Genomic DNA, 21,295 nt, shown 5'->3' with positions numbered 1-21,295 from the left:
TTTGTTATATTTCCCCTCTTGTCCCCATTACAGGATCATATATACTGCTTGTTATTCCTCTTAATGAGTTTCATATTCTTTATTTTTCGTTACTAATTAACTAAACTTTTCTGCTATCTATTTCGTATGAGTTCCTCAAATTCCAAAATATGAAAATACTAAAAAATTGTTGGTTTAGCTGACTCTGATTTGAATCCATGCAACCAACAAAGAAGTAGAGCGGTTGAAACCTGGAGAAACCAACATCAGCCCCCACCAATTGAGTCACTCATACCAAACATATAGAAGTTAATCAAAACGATGAAAACAAAAATAGAAAAATGGGAAAATTAAGAAGGAAAAAAAACAGAGAAGGCTATGCAAATAATTTTATTGAATGCACTATAAAACCGTTTGAAAAAAAGTGATAACAATATAGAAGCACATTAATTTTTATTTCCTTACAACAAGAAGAAAAAAAAAAAAAATATATATATATATATAGAACCACACATGAAGAAATCTTACACACAAATACAACTGTTAAGATGAAAATTTTAATCCAACTAAAAACCGTCTTCAATCTCGTCCACAAAAGTCCTAAGATTCTTGTGAGAGGATCCACCTTCCTTCACAGCTTCCTTTGCCAAGTACTTCCATTTTTTAGCATTCTTCTTTATTTCTTCCCCAATCTCTCCATCTCCCGTAACCAATTCAATGCACCTCTTGATCTCATCACCTTCAACTATTCCTTCATCATTCTTCATTGCCCTTACCCCGGTCTTGAATTCGTCTTCTAAAAGCTTCGCATTTGTTGGTTGGTCTGTGAATTGCGGTAAACACACAACCGGAATGCCCAAAACCAAACTCTCCAATGTAGAATTCCACCCACAATGAGTCACGAAACATCCCACGGAAGGGTGTGAAAGAACCTCCACTTGAGAACACCATGGCACTATCAAACCTTGTTTTTCCAATTTTTCCTTGCAACTTAGTATGTCTTCTTGTTTCTCACCATCTGCCAAAACTCGTAACACCCACAAGAATGGCCGATTGCTTTCCAGCAACCCACGTGCAATCTCTTCCATTTCTTGCAATTGCAAATTAAAGAAGCTTCCAAACGAAATGTACACAACTGATGATTGGGGCTTCGAATCCAACCACTCGACATAATCCCTTGATTTTTGTAATAGGTCACCCCCAAAAGCATTATCAGATGGATCTTTTCCATCTAAAAATGCTGATGGGACTAGCGGACCTATTGCAATCAAGTTGTGCTTCCCAATAGCCCTTAATGCCTTGGATTCCAATGCATCAATTGTGTTTACTAGTATTTTCGGGTTAACTTCTGCATCGAGTGCATCTAGCTGCTCTTTAAATCCTGGTAACCCAAAACTAAATGTATTAGAAGGAAGCATGAAAGTGGGAAGATCGCGACTAGTGAGCTTTCCCAACCCGGGTAATTCAATAGCACACGAAGGGTCATCGCAAATTTTCTTAATCAAATCACCATAGCCATTAAAATAATGGAAATACAGAGCGAAAATAGTGGCAGGTTGAATCCAAAGAGGCGCCGAGGGAAGGTTGAATTCACGAGCCACTTCGGCAGCCCATGGAAGGAGCATTGGATAGACCACACCTGTTACAGGGAAGCCTTCCTCAGACCTGGCCTTTATGAGTTCTGAGAGGGCTTTGGAGCCACGAAGCTTGTTCTCGGACCTGAAGTGTTCAAGATTATCACTCAGTTTGACTCCATCATCGTAGCCATCGGAGAAGGAAACGAAGGTTAGGCCATTTGGGGTTGAAGAAGAGGCTTTTGCCATGCGATTTTGGGCAGAGACACTTGAGAGTATGGTGACCTTGACACCCATTCTTTTGAGGTTCTTGGCGAATTGGAATATTGGATTTATGATTCCTTGAAATGGAACAGAAATGAGGACTATGTGAGTATGCACCATGTTGGGTAATCAATGGAATGAGAAAATGAGTCTGTTTGTTTCGATTGATGAAACTTGTGTGTATTTTGTTCTGTTGAGTGAAGTAAATCATATTTGTGGATTAGATTGAGACTGTGTATGACGTTTGTTAAGGTGCGATTTGGTAAAACTTACGTTTTCAGTTTTCTATTTATATTTATAAAAATTTAAAAAATTTAAATAAAAATTTATTTGGTAAAATTTTTGATTTATAAATCAATGGTCTCAGTTTATAAATTTGGCCAAAAAATGAAAACACAAAAAAATGTGTTTCCGTTTTGAGTTTTGAGTTTTTTTTTTTTTTTTATCACCCAACACTAGCCACCACTCGCTACCATTTTCCACCACCGTCTTCCGGCATCACCACCCACTACCCACCCCCCACCACCACCACCTGCCACCACCACTCACCACCCACTTATCACCACTAGCCACCACCCGCCACCACCCACCTGCCACCCACTCGCCACAACCACCCACCCCTCGCCGCCGCCGCCACCACCACCACCATCACCCGCCACCTACCCGCCACTCACCTGCCACCACCACCCACCACCCACTCGCTACCACCTACCAGCCGCCACCGTCACCCACCCACCCACCATCGCCACCACCGCCACCACCCGCCACTCGCCATCCGCCACCCACTTGCCACCACCACCCACCACCTGCCACTACCACCGCCACAACCACCCACTTGCTACCACCTACCACCTGCCACCGTCACCCACCCACCCACCCACCACCATCCGCCATCCGCCATCCGCCACCCACATGCCACCACCACCAACCACCCACTCGCTACCACCCACCACCGTCACCCACCTACCCACCACCACCACCCACCCGCCATCCGCCACCCACCTGCCACCACTACCTGCCACCACCACCATCACTACCCACTCGCTACCAACCACCACCCGCCACCGTCACCCACCCACCCGCCCGCCACCCACCATCTGGCACCCACTTACCACCACCACCCACCACCACTACCGCCACAACCACCCACTTGCTACCACCTACCACCTGCCACCATCACCCACCCACCCACCACCCACCCGTCACCACCCGCAATCCGCCACCCACCTACCACCACCACCACCAACTACCACCACCACCCACTCGATACCACCCACCATCGTCACCCACCCACCCACCACCACCACCCACCCGCCATCCGTCACCCACCTGCCACTACCACCCGCCACCACCACCATCACCACCCACTCGCTACCACCCACCACCCGCCACCCGCCATCGTCATCCACCCACCCACCACCACCACCCGCCACCTACCCGTCACCCACTTGCCACCACCACCAACCACCCGTCACCACCACCACCACCACCCACCCGCTACCACCCACCACCCGCCATCGTCACCCACCCACCCACCACCACTACCACCCATCCGCTACCACCCCCCACCATCCGCCATCCGCCACCCACCTGCCACCACCACTACCAACCTTCCGCTGCCACCACCACCACCACCACCCACTCGCTACCACCCGCCACCCACTTGCCACCACCACCAACCACCCGTCGTCACCACCACCACCACCACCCACTCGTTACCACCCACCACCCGCCACCGTCACCCACCCACCCACCACCACCACCACCCACCCGCTACTACCCCCCACCACCCGCTACTACCCCCCACCACCCGCCATCCGCCATCTGCCACCCACCTGCCACCACCACCACCAACCTCCCGCCGCCACCACCACCACCACCACCACCACCCACTCGCTACCACCCGCCACCGTCACCCACCCACCCACCACCACCACCACCTACCGGCCACCACCCACCGTCACCACTTTCTACCACCGTCTTCCGTCGTCACTTGTCATTTCTTACTCTTTTTATATTTTAAATTTTTTTAAAATATTTTGTCAATTACCAAACGCGTTTGTAGTTTATGTTTTTTTAAAAATAAATAAAAAATAAATAAAAATTAATTTATAGAATTTTTATAAATATAAATTAAAAACGTAAACGTTATCAAACACACCGTAAGTGTTTTTTTTTTTAATTGTATTAGAAAATTCAGAGTGCAATTCGGTAGAGTTGTTGGATAAACGTCAATATTGCTCTGACTATTTGGATGAATGAACACATTCTGCTATTAAAAAAACGTTGCCTATGCTAAAAAACAGAGGCAACTGCACGTTGTTCGAAGAGTATTCAGTTGATTTTCAAAGGTGCAGTACGGAATATGAGCGTTACTAGTGTCATATTTGGATGGAAAAAATGTAATGGACCCTAAATAAATTATCAAATTTTTTATCAAACCTCTCATATAGACGTAGAATTTATACAAATTAATGTGTATAGAAATTTGATAGAAAATTTAATAATTTATTTGGCACCCTAGCATAACTCTTTTTCAAAACTGAGGCAGTTGGAGACTATTAAATTGACTTTGACAGGTGCAGTCCTGAATATGGACGTTACTATCGTGTGTCAGAGAATGGGTTGTTTGTGGAAAAAATTATTGGTTGGTGTAGGGTGTGACTTAATTATTCCTCTCATAAATTATAACTCATTATATTTTCTTATATTTTATAATTACTTAACATAAATTTGTGAGTCTTATTTTTTTTTTATCAATTTTAATACTGTTAAAGCACCGCATGCCAATATTTCAAAACCAACTAATGAGTTCTCTGTTTTTGGTATGCATAAAATAAGTAATTAATTGGCTTATTAACTTGTTTGAATCAAAACACTTTTCTATTTTTTATATGATTTTTCATAATAAATAAAAAAAAATCAAAAATACATCATATTCAAAACAAGTCAATGTATATACAAGTGTCTTGTATATTTGAATATTATTAATAAAAAAATTATGTTATTTTAATATATTTTTTAAACTTTAAGATTGTTTTGAAAAGTTAGTTAAAAGTTGATTTCTTGAGAAGTTAGTTAATAATATATTTGAATATTATTAATAAAAAAATTATGTTATTTTAATTAAAATTTTAATATATTTTTTAAACTTTAAGATTGTTTTGAGAAGTTAGTTAAAAGTTGATATTTTAATTTTTTTTGACTTTTTTTTTTAAAAAAAATATATAAAAAAGTAAAATAATGATATGACCCAAAATAGGTTAAAAGCTGATTTTCGACTTTTAGTCAAGTTTCCAAATTCAGCCCTAATGTTGTGATAATTTGTTAGAGTATTTAAAATAATTTTTTTTTTCTATATATATAATCATTAATCAATCATCTTAAAAAATATACATATATATATATATATATATATATATCTTTTGAAAAATGCCTCATACACCCACTGGGGGTCGACCCCCAGTGAGGTGGCACTCCATTATTGGCCCCAAAAAAAACTGTTTTCTTTTTTTTTTTTTTTTTTTAAGTTTCAACCAGTGGGGGCGCGACACCTCACTGGGGGTGCGACCCCCACTGGGGGTATGCAGCACTGCTGATATCTTTTTTGGTATATTTTTTTAGATGTCAAACCCAACCCTGTTTGGATACTCTATTTTAACATACAAGTCAAAATATAATTCCAAATTATCACATTGCTTTCTTTATCTTTCGATCCAATTTTTCATAAAAAAATCAATTCCAAAACCATACCAGCGTGCCCACAACCACCGCAACCATCAAATATTAATACATTTAAGGAAACAACTAAATATAAAAAATAAAAAATAAAAATTCAAAGAAATATTTTAAACATTTTTTACTAAACAAAAATATATATATATATATCAAAAAAAATTATCAAATATTCTACACAATATTCATATAGGCGTAGAACCCAAATCACATGAGACCCCACTCATGCAATATTGTGTGGAATATTTGGTTTATAAATCAGCACAAAAGATCAAATACAAGTTTTTTTAAAACTCTGAACTGGATTTTACGTTTCAATCTGAAGATTCACTAGTTGAATTGCTTGAATTTATTTTTCTTTTCCAAAATGTTTCAGTCACAACTTTCTATTGTTTGCTTGATAAGTTTGAATTTCTTATTTTTCTTGCATACATATAGCCCAATTAGATGATACTCCTATTTTGTTATATTCAATTTCCCCTCTTGTCCCCATTACAGGATCATATACACTGCTTGTTTTTCATATTCTTTATTTTTGGTTACTAATTCACTAAACTTTTCTGCTATCTATCTCGTATGAGTTCCTTAAATTCGAGAATTTGAAAGTCATGCGCTATCAATGCTAAAAAATTGTTGGTTTAGTTGACTCTTTCAAATCCATGCAACCAACAAAAAGTGACACAGTTGAAACTTGGAGAAACCCCATCAGTCCCCCACCAATTGAGTCACTAATACCAAACCTATAGAAGTTAATCAAAACGAGGGGGGAAACATAAAAATGGGAAAATTAAGAAGGAAAAAAACAAAGAAGACAATGCAAATAATTTTATTGAATGCACTGTAAAACCTTTTAAAAAAAAAGTGATACATATAGAAATACACATGAAGAAATCTTACACACACAATACAACTGTTAAGATGAAAATGTTAATCCAATTAAAACCCACCTTCAATCTCGTCCACAAAAGTCCTAAGATTCTTGTCAGATGATCCACCTTCCCTCTCGCAGGCAGCTTCCTTTGCCAAATACTTCCATTTTTTTGCATTTTTCCTCATTTCTTCCCCAATCTCTACATCTCCCATAACCAACTCAATGCACCTCTTGATCACATCACCTTCAACTATTCCTTCATCATTCTTCGTGTTGACTCCAACCCACATGGAGTAGTTGGAGGTTGGAGGTTGGAGGTTGGAGGTTGAGTCTCCAAGTCAAGAAGTAGGAGGGAGATAGCAGGTGAAGCCAACCCAATAACTCTATTCACTTGACTTTGTTTCCTCTCTTTTATGTATAAATAGAGGCTGAGAGAAAGAGAAGAACAACACAGAAAAGAAGGCAACATAGAGTATATGTATCTGTGAGGAAAGAGTGTTATAGAGAGAAAGAGAGTGAGGTGTGCAAATAGTAACTCCCTCCAGGAAAAATTCTATAGTGGATATCTCTCCCGTGGACGTAGGTAATTGCCAAAGCGCGTAAATATCTTGTCTCCTTTCTATGTGTTTGATTTATCGAGTGTCTTGATCCTAACAAGTAGTATCAGAGCTTCGTCAATCGCATTTTGGAAAAACAGAGTGCGATTTTTCGAAACTGCCAGAAATCAAGTTGCTCAAAATTCACTTTCGAGCACACCAGGAGCAAGGTCTTGCTAAGAGGAGTCCAAAACTTCAAAGAAGAGACCTAGAAGCATCCCCACGCGCCCTCACGCACCTCCTGCACAAAGTACGTGAAACCCAGTCTCTTGCACGCGCTTCACGCGCTGTTAACCTTGCCGGCGTGTCAGCCCAGACGCAGTCACGCTCCTCACATGCACGAAAGGTGGAAGACGAGCCATGTCAACGCCACGCCAGAGCCGCGTCAGCCACATGTCTGACACGTCATCATACACGTGTCACCTCGTGCACGTGTCACCATGTCAGCATACTCGTGTCACTAGAAAACCACGTGTCTGCCACGTCAGCTTGTCCCAGTTGACCAGTCAACACGTTGGAGGAGTGATCTAGTGTTGTGCAGCTAAGGTACACTCGTAGATCTAAACTATCCAAATTGTTTTGGCTTGATCTGAGCCATTTGAAATCCGATTTTGACGTTCCAATAGTGGTTTTCAACTATTTGGAGCATTCCAGAGAAATTTGTACAGTTAGATTTTTGATTTAGAATTTCTGTAAAAAGCAAGAAGACGATGGAAGAATCTACTTTAACTTCGAGATCCATGATCAAGTTGAATCCTTCTAATTATGCAATCTAGAAGTTGCGGATGGAAGACATCCAATATTATAAACACTTGTTTGACCCTATTGCTCAAAAAGGGGTTAAACTGGAAGAAGTTAAGGATGAAGACTGGATAAAAATGAACCAGAAGACTGTCAGTTGTATCAGACAATGGATAGACCACAGTGTGTTCCACCACGTCGCTTAGGAGACAGATGCATATGTCATCTGGACAATGTTAGAAGGAATGTACCAGTCAACGATCGTCCGAAACAAAGCCTTGGTAATGAGAAGGCTTGTGAATCTGAAGTTGAAGAATGGTGTGTCTGTCACCAAGCACACCAGTGAATTCAAGAATCTGGTGAATCAATTTGCAACCGTCAAGATGCCCTTGGACGATGAAATGCAAGCGGTATTACTGCTCAGCTCTTTACCGGATAGCTGTGAGACGTTGGTGGTTTCTCTCAGTAACTCTATACCAGAGGAGAAACTGACCATGAGCATGGTCACAGACACCATGTACAATGAAAAGACAAAGAGGAAAGACATGGGAGGTAATCAGTCCCATGCTCTTGTCACAGAAGATGGAGGCAGAGACAGAGGTAAAGGCAGAAGCAGAGGAAGAAACAAGAGCAGAGGCAGATGGAACAATAGGAGTAAATCTAGAGACAGTAAAAGTCAAGGTAACCCTAGCTTCACTTGCTTTCACTGTGGCCAGGAGGGTCACATAAAGAGGAACTGCCCAAGCCGGAAAGATAAAGGCCAAAGCAGTAAGTTAAAGGGAGATGAGAACACGGCAGCCACAACAATTGATGAAATACTTCTTGCAGTTGGTGAAGAGGAAGATTGTCTTCACATGGCTGACCATAACTATACAAAGTGGGTGATAGATACAGCTGCATCTTATCATGCCACTTCCCATAAAGAACTCTTTAGCTCGTACAACGCTTAAGACTTTGGCACTATTCAAATGGAGAATTCTAGCTATTCAAAGATTGTGGGCATTGGAGACATTAGTATTCTGACTAATGTTGGACACAAGTTGGTTCTCAAAGATGTAAGGCATGTTCCAGATTTGTGCCTCAATCTTATCTCTGGAAGTGCCCTGGACCGACAGGGCTATACAAGTACATTCGGAAATGGCCGTTGGAAGCTGACAGGAGGAGCTTTGACAATCGCCAGATGAGAGATGTCTTTAACACTGTACAAGACTCAAATAATGATCTATCTGGAAAGTCTTAATGCAACAGAAGACAAGGAGTCACCAGACTTATGACACAGAAGACTGGCTCACATGAGTGAGAAGGGATTATATCTATTAGCAAAGCAATCCAAGACACCCTTATCCAAAGGGAGTACCCTGAAGCCATGTGATCATTGCCTTTATGGCAAGTGGCATCGAGTATCATTCAGTTCAATGAGCAAGAGGAAAACAAAAGTACTTAGTATGGTATACTCAGATGTTTGTGGCTCAATCAAAATGGAGTCACTTAGCGGTCGCAAGTATTTTATGACCTTCATTGATGATGCATCAAGGAAGTTGTGGATGTATTTCTTGAAGACGAAGGATGAGGTATTCTAGCACTTTCAGGAGTTCTATGCAATGGTGGAAAGAGAGATCGGAAAAAAGTTGAAGTGTCATCGCACAGATAATGGTGGCAAATACACTTTCAATACTTTTGAAGCATGTTGTGCTAGCAGAGGTATCCAACACGGGACAACAGTTCCCGGTACCCCATAACACAATAGTGTGGCAGAAAAAATGAACCGCACTATTATTGAAAGAGTTAGATGTATGCTCAGAATGGCAAAGTTGCCAAAGTTATTCTGGGCTGAAGCCGCCCGTACAGCCTGTTCTCTCATCAGCAGGTCATTTTCAGTCCTGTTGAATTTTGTGATACCTAAGGAAGTTTGGTCCAGAAGAAAGGTATCATATTCTTACTTGAGAGTCTTCAAGTGTAAGGCGTTCGCACACATCTCCAAGGAAAACAGACAGAAGCTTGATAACAAGTCCACTCTATGCATATTTGTGGGCTATTCAGATGTAGCATTTGGGTACAAGTTGTGGGACCCAATGAACAAGAAGATGTTCAGGAGCAGAGATGTTGTGTTCCATGAAGACCAGACAGTAGCAGATTTTGAGAAGTCTGCAAAGTCTAGAGATGTCGTCACTCCAGACTTGTTTCCATCTCCCGAGCCATCACAAAATGCAAGATGTAATGACGTGCAACAAAAAGTTCCAGAGTTGCGGGATGCTATGCCAGAAATTAAGAATCAGGAAGAAAGAAATGAAGACCCAGATGAAGAAAGTGTTGAGCGGGGGGAGTAACCCCCTCAACCAGGGGCAACTAGGCCTCAAATGCGGAGATTTGAAAGAGCTATCGTGCCATCAACCAAATATTTCACTTCTCAGTATATTTTGATTACTGATGATGAGGAGGCCGAGAGTTTTTCGGAAGCAAAGAGTCATACAGAGAAAGACTGTTGGATGCAAACCATGAAGGAAGAGATGAGTTCTTTGCAGAAGAACCACACTTATGAGCTTATTCCATTTCCAAAAGGTAGGAGAGCCTTGAAAAACAAATGGGTGTACAAATTGAAGAAAGATGGCAACGGTAAAATACTACAGCATAAAGCTCGCTTGGTGGTCAAAGGTTTTGGGCAGAAGAAAGGAATTGATTTTGATGAGATCTTCTCCCTAATTGTGAAAATGACTTCCATTCGAGTAGCTCTGGGATTAGCAGCTTGCTTGAATCTGGAGGTAGAACAGATAGACGTCAAGACTGTCTTTCTCCATGGTGATTTGGAGAAAGAGATCTATATGGAGCAACCAGAAGGATTTGAAGGCAAAGGGAAATAGAATCTAATATGCAAACTGAAGAAGAGTCTCTACAGCCTGAAGTAGGCACCGAGACAGTGGTATAAGAAATTTGATTCATTCATAGTAGATCACGAGTACACAAGAACAGTAGCAGACTAGTATGTATATTTCCAAAGATTTTTGGATGGAAATTTCATCATCCTACTATTATATGTTGATGATATGCTGATCATCGGACAAGATATTGCTATGATCAACAAGTTGAAAAAGGACTTGTCGCAGTATTTTGACATAAAGAATTTAGGCCCAGCACAGTAGATTTTGGGCATAAAGATTGTTCGTGACAGGAAAGCCAAGAAGATATGGCTGTTACAGGAGAAATATGTTGAACGAGTGATTGAAATGTTCAACATGAAAGATACCAAGCCAGTCAGCACACCACTGGCCAACCATTTCAAGGTGACAAAGCGTTCGTGTCCCACGACTAACTCTAAAAGGAAAGAAATGAAGACAATCCCTTATTCTTCTACAGCAAGAAGTTTGATGTATGGAATGGTGTGTACCTGGCTGGATATAGCTCCCACAGTTGGCGTTGTGAGCAGATTCCCCACCAATCCAGGAAAGGAGCATTGGGAGGTAGTCAAATGGATTCTTCGGTACTTGAAGGGAACTTCAAAGATGGATTCTTTGGGGGAGCTAAACCAATTTTGGAGGGTTTTACAGATGCCGATATGCGCGGGAGATCTTGATGGTAGAAAGGCTACATCAGGATTTCTATTCACTTTTGCAGGGAGAGCTATTTCATGGCAATCCAAACTACAAAAGTGTGTTGCTTCATCTACAATAGAGACTGAGTACATTGCTGCCGCAGATACTGGAAAGGAAATGTTATGGTTAAAGCAGTTTCTCCAAGAATTGGGTCTACAGTAGGAAGAGTACAAGGTACACTGTGCTAGTCAGAGTGCAATTGATCTGAGCAAGAATTTCGTGTACCATTCTCGCACAAAGCACACTGATGTCCGGTATCATTGGATACGAGAAGTGACGGAAACGCAGTTGATGAAGCTAGTGAAAATTCACACGGACAAGAATCCTTCTGACATGATGACCAAGGTTGTCACCAGAGACAAACTGGAAGTTTGCAAGAATCTAATCGGGATGGATTTCAAGTAAGAAGTCAGTTATCCATATAGGCATAGAGGAGGAGAATTGTTAACTCCAGCCCACATGGAGTAGTTGGAGGTTGGAGGTTGAGTCTCCAAGTCAAGAAATAGAAGAGCGATTGCAGGTGAAGCCAACCCAATAACTCCTTTCACTTGACTTTGTTCCCTCTTTTTTATGTATAAATAGAGGCTGACAGGAAGAGAAGAACAACACAGAAAAGAAGGCAACACAAAGTATATGTATCTGTGAGGTGAGAGTGCTATAGAGAGAGAGTGTGTGTGAGGTGTGTGAGTTGTAACTCCCTCTGGAAAAAATTCTATAGTGGATATTTGTCCCGTGGACGTAGGCAATTGCCGAACCACATAAATATCTTTTCTTCTTTCTATGTGTGATTGATTTCTGGAGTGTCTTGATCCTAACACTTCATTGCCCTTACCCCAGTCTTGAATTCATCTTGTAAAAGCTTCCAATTTGTTGGTTGGTCTGTAAATTACGGTAAACACACAACTGGAATGCCCAAAACTAGACTCTCTAATGTAAAATTCCAACCACAATGAGTCACGAAACATCCCACAGAAGGGTGTGAAAAAACCTCCACTTGGGAACACCATGGCTCTATCAAACCTTGTTTTTCCAATTTTTCTTTGCAACTTAGTTTGTCTTCTTGTTTCTCACCATCTACTAAAGCTCTTAACATCCACAAGAATGGCTAATTGCTTTCCAGTAACCGACGTGCAATCTCTTCCATTTCTTGCAATGGCAAATTAAAGAAGCTTTCGAACGAAATGTACACGACTAATGATTGGAGCTTCAAATCCAAGCACTCCACATAATCCCTTGATTTTTGTAATAGGAGCCCCCAAAAGCATTATCAGACGGATCTTCTCAATCTAAAAATGCTGATGGAACCAGCGGACCTATTGCAATCAGGTTGTGCTTCCCAATAACCCTTAATGCCTTGGATTCTAATTCATCAAAAGTGTTGACTAGTATTTTTAACTTTTGTATCAAGTGCATCTAGCTGTTCTTTTAATGCCGGTAATCCAACACTAAATGTATTATAAGGAAGCATGAATATGGGAACATCATGACTAGTGAGCTTTCCCAATTCGGGTAATTCAATAGCACATGAAGGGTGATCGCCAATTTTCTTAACCAAATCACCATAGCCATTAAAATAATAGAAATACAGAGCGAAAATAGTGGCAGGTTGAACCCAAAGAGGCGCGGAGGGAAGGTTGAATTCATAAGCAACTTCAGTTACCTATGGAAGGAGCATTGCATAGACCACACCTGTTATAAGGAAGCCTTCCACAGAGTTGGCCTTGATGAGTTCTGAGAGGGCTTTGGAGCCATGACACTTGTTCTCAGACCTGAAGTGTTCATGATTATCACTCAACTTGAATCCATCTTCGTAGCCATCGGAGAAGGAAACGAAGTTTAGGCCAGCTAGGGTTTGAGAAAAAGCTTTTGTCATGCGATTATGGGCAAAGACACTTGAGAGTGTGGTGACCTTGACACCCATTCTTGTTAGGGTTGAGAAAGAAATCCGTAAAATCTGTAATCCGATCCGGTCTAGTTCAATCTGATAGGTTTGGATTGATTTTTTGAATTTATGGTTCGGTTCCAGTTTGAAAAATTAAAAATCCATAGTCCATAGATCGGTTCGGGATTGAACCCCACGATTCCGGATTGGAACTGATCCAAACCGTATACAAATAACCTATATTTATATTATACACTATCCCGCATAGTATCTTCTTTTATTGCTTTTGTTTGTTAGTTTTTAGTTTTAATTTGTAATGGTCTAAATACTTATAGTGGAACTAGTTTTCTTATGATTGTTTAAATTCTAGAACAATCTGTCGCTATTATGGAAAGACATGTTGCTATTATGGAACTAATATGATGCTATGTTTTTGTTTTTATGAAATTAAAATGTTCTACATTTTTTTTGTTATTTAATTATATGAATCTGTGGTCCTAAATCGATCAAATCCGTGTTTAAATAGATTGATTCAGATTAGTTCCATGATTTAAACGGATTGGATTGGTTCCAATTTTTCAAAAACTGTAGATAACAGATTGGTCATGATTTTACCTCAATCCAGACCATGCTCGCCCATAATTCTTATGAGGTTCTTGGCCAATTGGATTGCTGGATTTAAGGCTCCTTGAGTTGGAAAAGAAACGAGGACTATAGGCTTTTTTGGAAAGTGGGTTAGTAGCCAAAATCATCTTTTCACTTATTTTAGATCACATCATCTCTCACACTTTTTATACGTTTTTTCAAAAAAATAAAAAATAAAAAAAAGTTAAAAAATTAACTTTTAACTATCTTTCCAAAACAATCCTATGTGAATACGCACCATGATGGGTAATCAATTGAATAAGAAAATGTTCATTTGGATTGAAGAAATTTATGTATAAAGTTCTGTTGAGTGAAGAAGAACGTATATATGGGTTGAGATGGGAAGTTATTGATCAATCTTGGGACACCACTAGGTGGTACCCTAATGGTTAATTTAGGATGTGGATTGGTTTCTTAACTTTTTGGCTATTTTAGTTTAGGGTTAAAAAATCTCGTTTGGGATGGCCTTTTTGATTTTTTTTTTGTGAGAGAAAAAATAAAATGATTATGGTTTAGATGTGTCATTTTGTCTTATTAGCTTTTTAGCATATTTTGTCCTTTTATTTCTATTTTAGCCAACAGCAATGCTAGGTATCATGAAAAGTCTTTCATAAAAATGATCATGAAAGATTTGTGACATTTGGATTACACTTTGAATAAAGCACCACACACTAATCAAGATAATCTAAGGGTCACAAATTTTTCATGATCATTTTCATAAAAAAAATTTCATGATCCCTAACATTTCTCTTTAACCAAAAAGCCCAAAACTTCTTCATGCCAAACAAGGTTGTGAATGGTGAAGGAGGTGTGGTTCACAATTTTACTTTGAATGGTTTGGGAATATGAAGGGATATGGTAAATTGTGAGTAATAAGGAGCAAAATATGTCAAGCCCCAAGAATACCAAATAATTTTTAGTTTTAACTTTGGAGTGTTTTGATAAATTGATTAAAAGTTAATTTTTTGATTTTTTTTTTTATAAAAAAAATATGTATAAAAATGTGAGAAGTGATGTGATCCAAAATGAATTAAAAGTTGATTTTTTATTTTTAACTTTCTTCCCAAATAGGGCATGTGTAATGATGTGTGGGATGACGTTTGTTTGGGTCTTTTTTTATATAAAAAAAGGAAAATGTTTGAGGGCCACAATTTTTGTAGACACAATGGCTTAAAACTGTCAAAACGACGTCGTTTTGGGTGCAAAACATGCCAAAACGACGTCGTTTTGATAGTTTTGAGCCATTGTGGCCACAAAAATTGTGGTCCTCTAGCATTGTTGATAAAAAAATTGTATTTAAAATTTGAAAGTGCAATTTGGTTAAGTTGTTATCAACAATAATATGTTTAATTGATGAGAAGTTGTTGGTTACTTTTGGGTTATCGTTATATCGTGTTTTAATATATTGTTATCGGTGAAAAGAATAAGATTAATGAATTTAAGTTATATAATTAAAAAATATAAAAAATTATGATTGATTAGAGACATAAACACATAAGTCCTATTGTACCAATTAATAATTTTTCAAAACGGAGGCAGTTGAAGAGTATTAATTGATTTTGAAAAGGGCGGTCCCGAGTATAAGTGCTAGTGTCTATCAGAGAATGGGTTGTTTTTGAAAAAAATTATTGATTGATTATATTGATTGATTGATTGATTATACTTGAAAAATTATTGATTTAAGAGTGTCATGTAGTCATTTTTCTTACATATAACAATTCATTATATTTTTTTTTGTGTGCCAATTACTTAATATAAATTTATAAGTCTCATCATTTCTATCGATCACAAAACTGTTACAATATTTCAAGACTAACCAATAATTTCTCTATTTTTGATATGCATAAAATAAGTAATTGATTGATTTATTGATTTATTTAAGTCTTATTACTTTTCTATTTTTTATATGTTTTTCCGTAATAAACAAAAAAAAAATTCAAAAATACGTCATATCCAAAATAAGCCAGTGTATTACTATAGTATACAAGTGTCTTGTTTATTTGACTATTATTAATGAAAAAATTTTGTTATTTTAATGTAAAAATTCAATATATTTTTTAGACTCAAATGATATGATAATTTATTAAAGTGTTTAAGGTAAAAAAATTATATATATATATATATATATATATATGTAGTTATTAATCAATCATTTTAAGTATACATTATTAAATTTAAAAAGTATGCTGGTATATATATTTTTCCTAATAAAAGTTGGTATATTTGTTTTAGGTGTCAAACCCAACCCCGTTTGGACAAGCTATTTTAACACACAAGCCAAAAAAAATCATTTTAAATTATCACATTATTTTGTTTATCTTTCTATACAATTTTTTTTTAGTAAAAAATTAAAAAATCAATTCTAATACCAACGTGCCCCGCATCCACAACAACCATCAAACATTAATATATGGAATTTTTATTGATGAATTTTATTTAGAAGTATTTTAATTTAAGAAATTCATGAAAAAAAATTGTAACCCGCTTAGTTCCATATATTTATAGTTTTATTTCATAAAGTCTTTTTTCTTGATTTACACTAATCAAAGGATAAAAAAATTTCATGATGCATTTCATGATTATTTTCATGATTCCTAGTATTATTCTTAATATTGATATTTAGGTCTCGTTTGGGAACATGATTTTTTAGTAACTTTTAAATTTTTTGGCTAAAATGTGATGTAAGAAAAATTAGTATATTTGGGATGATTTTTTGGCTTTTTGCAAAAAAATGTGCAAAAAGTAGAGAGAAAAGAGAATCTTTGACTTTTTGGTATAGGTTGTTGACTTTTTGATTTTTTTAGTAACTTTTTGATTTTTTGAATAAAAGGGACACTTGCCAAACAAGGCCTTAATGTTCATATTTAATATTGGAAGAGGAGAGAAAAGGGAATGGACCGAGGCATAGGCAATTTAATACACAAATTAAATAACATTGATGTCATTATTTTATATTATTATATAATGCGAATATATTTTGAATTGACAACATATTAAAAATAATGTGAACATTATCTCTCATCTGATGTAAATGTTCACAACATCTTTCTGAAAAATTCTCTATCATCTAATGTAGTGATGTAAATATTCATAACATGTGAACCTTCTTATTTTTAATTAACAACACATTAAAAATAACGTTCATTATATTTTTAATTGACAATACATTCTTATTCATAACATGTAGTGATGTGAACATTCTCTCTCATCTAATATAGTAGCATGAACGTTCACATTCATATGTTGTAGTATGAATATTCACATTATGTAATTGACAACGCAATGACAAAAAAATCATTTCAAGTTAAGACTTGTGGTTGTGTAATTTGATGCAATGCTAATGTGAACCGTAACATCACCTTTATCACAATGTCATTTGATGTGAACATTCACATTCACGTCATTAATAAAGAACCATGTTTTATTTTTTTGTGTAATATATATCAAAATTAAATAGTGACGTGTAGTTAATGCATTTTTTTGGAGGGAAGATATAATGAAAATCAACATTAAATATCAACATTAATGGGGGAAGGAGAGATTTAGAGTGTTTTGGTCTTCTTACCTTAAAGAGGACCTAATAAAATAGTTAAAAAGAATATAAGCTAGATGGAATAAAACTCTTAAAAAGACGATTTATCAAAAAAGCTTCCTTAATACATTCAAGGAAACAACCCAAAAAAAAAAAAAAATGAGAAATATTTTGAACATTTTTTAACTAAACAAAAAGGAGTATATACCAAAAAAATTATCAAATATTCTACACCACATTCATATGGAGGTGGAACTTTCAAATCACACCGAACCTCCACTCATATAATATTGTGTAGAATATTTAGTTAATAAGTCAGTGCAGACGATCAAATATAATTTTTTTTAGAACTCCAAATTTAATTTTACGTTTCAATTTGAAGATTAATTGCTTGAATTTTTTTTTTTTTTTTTCCAAAAGGTTTCAGTCACAGCTTTATATTAATGTTTGCTTGATAAGTTCGAATTTCTTATTTTTGTTGCATACATATAGCCCAATTAGATGACACTCCTGTTTTGTTACATTCAATTTCCCCTTTTGTCCCCATTACAGGATCATATATCCTACTTGTTTTTCCTCTTAATGAGTTTCATATTCTTTATTTTGGTTACTAATTAACTAAACTTTTCTGCTGTCTATCTTGCATGAGTTCCTCAAATTCCAAAATTTAAAAGTCATGTGCTATCAATACTAAAAAATTATTGATTTAGCTGACTCAAATTTGAACCATGCGACCAACAAACAAAGAAGCAGAACAGTTGAAACTTGGAGAAACCACATCAGCCCCTACAAATTGAGTCACTAATACCAAACCTATAGAAGTTAATCAAAACGAGGGGAAAAAAAATAATAAATGGGAAAATTGAGGGAAAAAACAGAGACGACTATGCAAATAATTTTATTGAATGCACTATAAAACCTTCCAAATAAAAAGAGAATAGTTAGGGATCATGAAAAATTTATCATGAAAATGATCATGAAAAATTTATGATCATTGGATTACCTTAATTAGTGTGTAGTTCTTTATTCTAAGTGTAATCTAAGAGTCACAAAACTTTTATGATTATTTTCATGATACCTAACATTGCTGAAATAAAAGTGATACAATATAGAAACACATTAATTTTTATTCGGTTTTGGTTGGTAGCTCGAAATTTAGTGGCCCTAATGGCCCTAAATTTCCATATAAGGCAAAAAAAAAAAAAAACAAGGCAGAAAAAAAAAAAGAAAAAAAAAACAGACTTATCCCAAAAAGGAAATTAGGGCCATTAGGGCCACTGTTTTTAGGGCCACAATTCATTTTCCATTTTTATTTCCTTACAAGAAGAAGAGAAAATATATATATATATATATATATATATGGAATCACCCATGAAGAAATCTTACACACAAATACAACTGTTAAGATGAAAATGTTAATCTAACTAAAAACCATCTTCAATCTCGTCCACAAATGCCCTAAGATTCTTGTGAGACGATCCACCTTCCTTCACAGCTTCCTTTGCCAAATACTTCCATTTTTCAGCATTCTTCCTTATTTCTTCTCCAATCTCTCCATCTCCCATAACCAATTCAATGCACCTCTTGATCTCATCACCTTCAACTATTCCTTCATCATTCTTCGTTGCCCTTAACCCCGTCTTGAATTCGCCTTCTAAAAGCTTCGCATTTGTTGGTTGGTCTGTAAATTGCGGTAAACACACAACTGGAATGCCCAAAACCAAACTCTCCAATGTAGAATTCCACCCACAATGAGTCACGAAACATCCCACGGAAGGGTGTGAAAGAACCTCCACTTGGGAACACCATGGCACTATCAAACCTTGTTTTTCCAATTTTTCTTTGCAACTTAGTTTATCTTCTTGTTTCTCACCGTCTGCCAAAGCTCTTAACACCCACAAGAATGGCCGATTGCTTTCCAGCAACCCATGTGCAATCTCTTCCATTTCTTTCAATGGCAAATTAAAGAAGCTTCCAAACGAAATGTACACGACTGAAGATTGGGGCTTCGAATCCAACCACTCCACATAATTCCTTGATTTTTGTAATAGGTCGCCCCCAAAAGCATTATCAGATGGATCTTTTCCATCTAAAAATGCTGATGGGACTAGCGGACCTATTGCAATCAAGTTGTGCTTCCCAATAGCCCTTAATGCCTTGGATTCCAATGCATCAATTGTGTTTACTAGTATTTTCGGGTTAACTTCTGCATCGAGTGCATCTAGCTGCTCTTTAAATCCTGGTAACCCAAAACTAAATGTATTAGAAGGAAGCATGAAAGTGGGAAGATCGTGACTAGTGAGCTTTCCCAACCCGGGTAATTCAATAGCACACGAAGGGTCATCGCAAATTTTCTTAATCAAATCACCATAGCCATTAAAATAATGGAAATACAGAGCGAAAATAGTGGCAGGTTGAATCCAAAGAGGCGCCGAGGGAAGGTTCAATTCACGAGCCACTTCGGCAGCCCATGGAAGGAGCATTGGATAGACCACACCTGTTACAGGGAAGCCTTCCTCAGACCTGGACTTTATGAGTTCTGAGAGGGCTTTGGAGCCACGAAGCTTGTTCTCGGACCTGAAGTGTTCAAGATTATCACCCAGTTTGACTCCATCATCGTAGCCATCGGAGAAGGAAACGAAGGTTAGGCCATCTGGGGTTGAAGAAGAGGCTTTTGCCATGCGATTTTGGGCAGAGACGCTTGAGAGTATGGTGACCTTGACACCCATTCTTTTGAGGTTCTTGGCGAATTGGAATATTGGATTTATGACTCCTTGAAATGGAACAGAAATGAGGACTATGTGAGTATGCACCATGTTGGGTAATCAATGGAATGAGAAAATGAGTCTGTTTGTTTCGATTGATGAAACTTGTGTGTATTTTGTTCTGTTGAGTGAAGTAAATCATATATATGGATTAGATTGAGACTGTGTATGACGTTTGAGATGACGTTTGTTAAGTGTTTTTTTTTTTTAATTGTATTAGAAAATTCAGAGTGCAATTCGGTAGAGCTGTTGGATAAACGTCAACATTGCTCTGACTATTTGGATGAATGAACACATTCTGCTATGGGTGATGCTCCCGAGCTCTAATTAGAGCTGTAAAAGGACAGTTCTAATGAGCTGTCAACCAATAAAAAAAAAAAAAATAGTAAAATAAAAGACAAAAAAGAGAAAAGAAAAAGATAAATTAATGCTCTATTAAAGCTCTTCTTTTAGAAGTCTAAATCATTTTTGTTTTGCTATTAAAAAAAGTTGCCTATGCTAAGAGTGTTCAGTTGATTTTCAAAGGTGCAGTACGGAATATGAGCGTTACTAGTGTCATATTTGGATGGACTGCATATGGGGATTACAATGGAATGGACTATTTGTGCTTGGAATGGGATTAAAGTATCTCCACTTAAACTTTTAAATTTTGATATGTCAAATTTTTTTTGTTTCCTAGCTACGTTATGTTTGTCTTTGCTTGCAAATAATGGATGTAAAATTTAGGGATCTTCAGTTTTTGATAATTAATATATTTTAAGTTTTATACTCTTTTGTTTCAACTTTAGATATTCTTTATTAATCAATCATTATTGAGCCTTTATTCTCAGTATTCTTTATGAATCGAGTTTAGAGAAGAATCTTACTTCCAGTATTCTTGTTGAATCAATGAATTTTAAAATTGTTACTATTTTGCGTTTCGCGTTGCATCATTATGCCAAATTATTATTCTATTATTTTTTATATTAATAATTTCTAAACTCTTTTATTTTACTAGGTCTCGCTTGGAAACAAACTATTTTTAATTATTTTTTGATTTTTTAGCTAAAAATATGAGATAAAAAAAATTAGTATGTTTAGAATGACTTGTTTGATTTTTTATAAATAAATAAAAAGTATAAAAA

At 37.1% G+C, this 21,295-nt stretch overlaps 1 protein-coding gene and 2 pseudogenes across 2 annotated transcripts; all 3 read right to left on the bottom strand.

Annotated features, from left to right (window-relative positions):
* Window positions 1-343: 343 nt before the first annotated feature.
* Window positions 344-2,015, bottom strand: LOC114310823 (crocetin glucosyltransferase, chloroplastic pseudogene; annotated as a pseudogene). Its single transcript, XR_014333366.1, has one exon. The product of XR_014333366.1 is annotated as a crocetin glucosyltransferase, chloroplastic pseudogene (transcript).
* A 4,342-nt stretch (window positions 2,016-6,357) lies between these two features.
* On the bottom strand, window positions 6,358-17,953 carry LOC145792541 (crocetin glucosyltransferase, chloroplastic-like; annotated as a pseudogene).
* Window positions 17,954-18,712: 759 nt separating this feature from the next.
* On the bottom strand, window positions 18,713-20,424 carry LOC114271532 (crocetin glucosyltransferase, chloroplastic). The gene has a single exon (XM_082875125.1). The coding sequence runs from the start codon at window positions 20,220-20,222 to the stop codon at window positions 18,831-18,833; it is 1,392 nt and encodes a 463-aa protein (XP_082731251.1). The 5' UTR covers window positions 20,223-20,424; the 3' UTR covers window positions 18,713-18,830.
* Between the last annotated feature and the right edge of the window lie 871 nt (window positions 20,425-21,295).

This window comes from Camellia sinensis, chromosome 6, assembly GCF_055761805.1.
Source record: "Camellia sinensis isolate YWXY chromosome 6, ASM5576180v1, whole genome shotgun sequence".
NCBI classification, from domain to species: domain Eukaryota; kingdom Viridiplantae; phylum Streptophyta; class Magnoliopsida; order Ericales; family Theaceae; genus Camellia; species Camellia sinensis.
The sequence above is the reverse complement of the archived record's forward strand: the minus strand, read 5'-3'. Positions and strand labels throughout refer to the sequence as shown.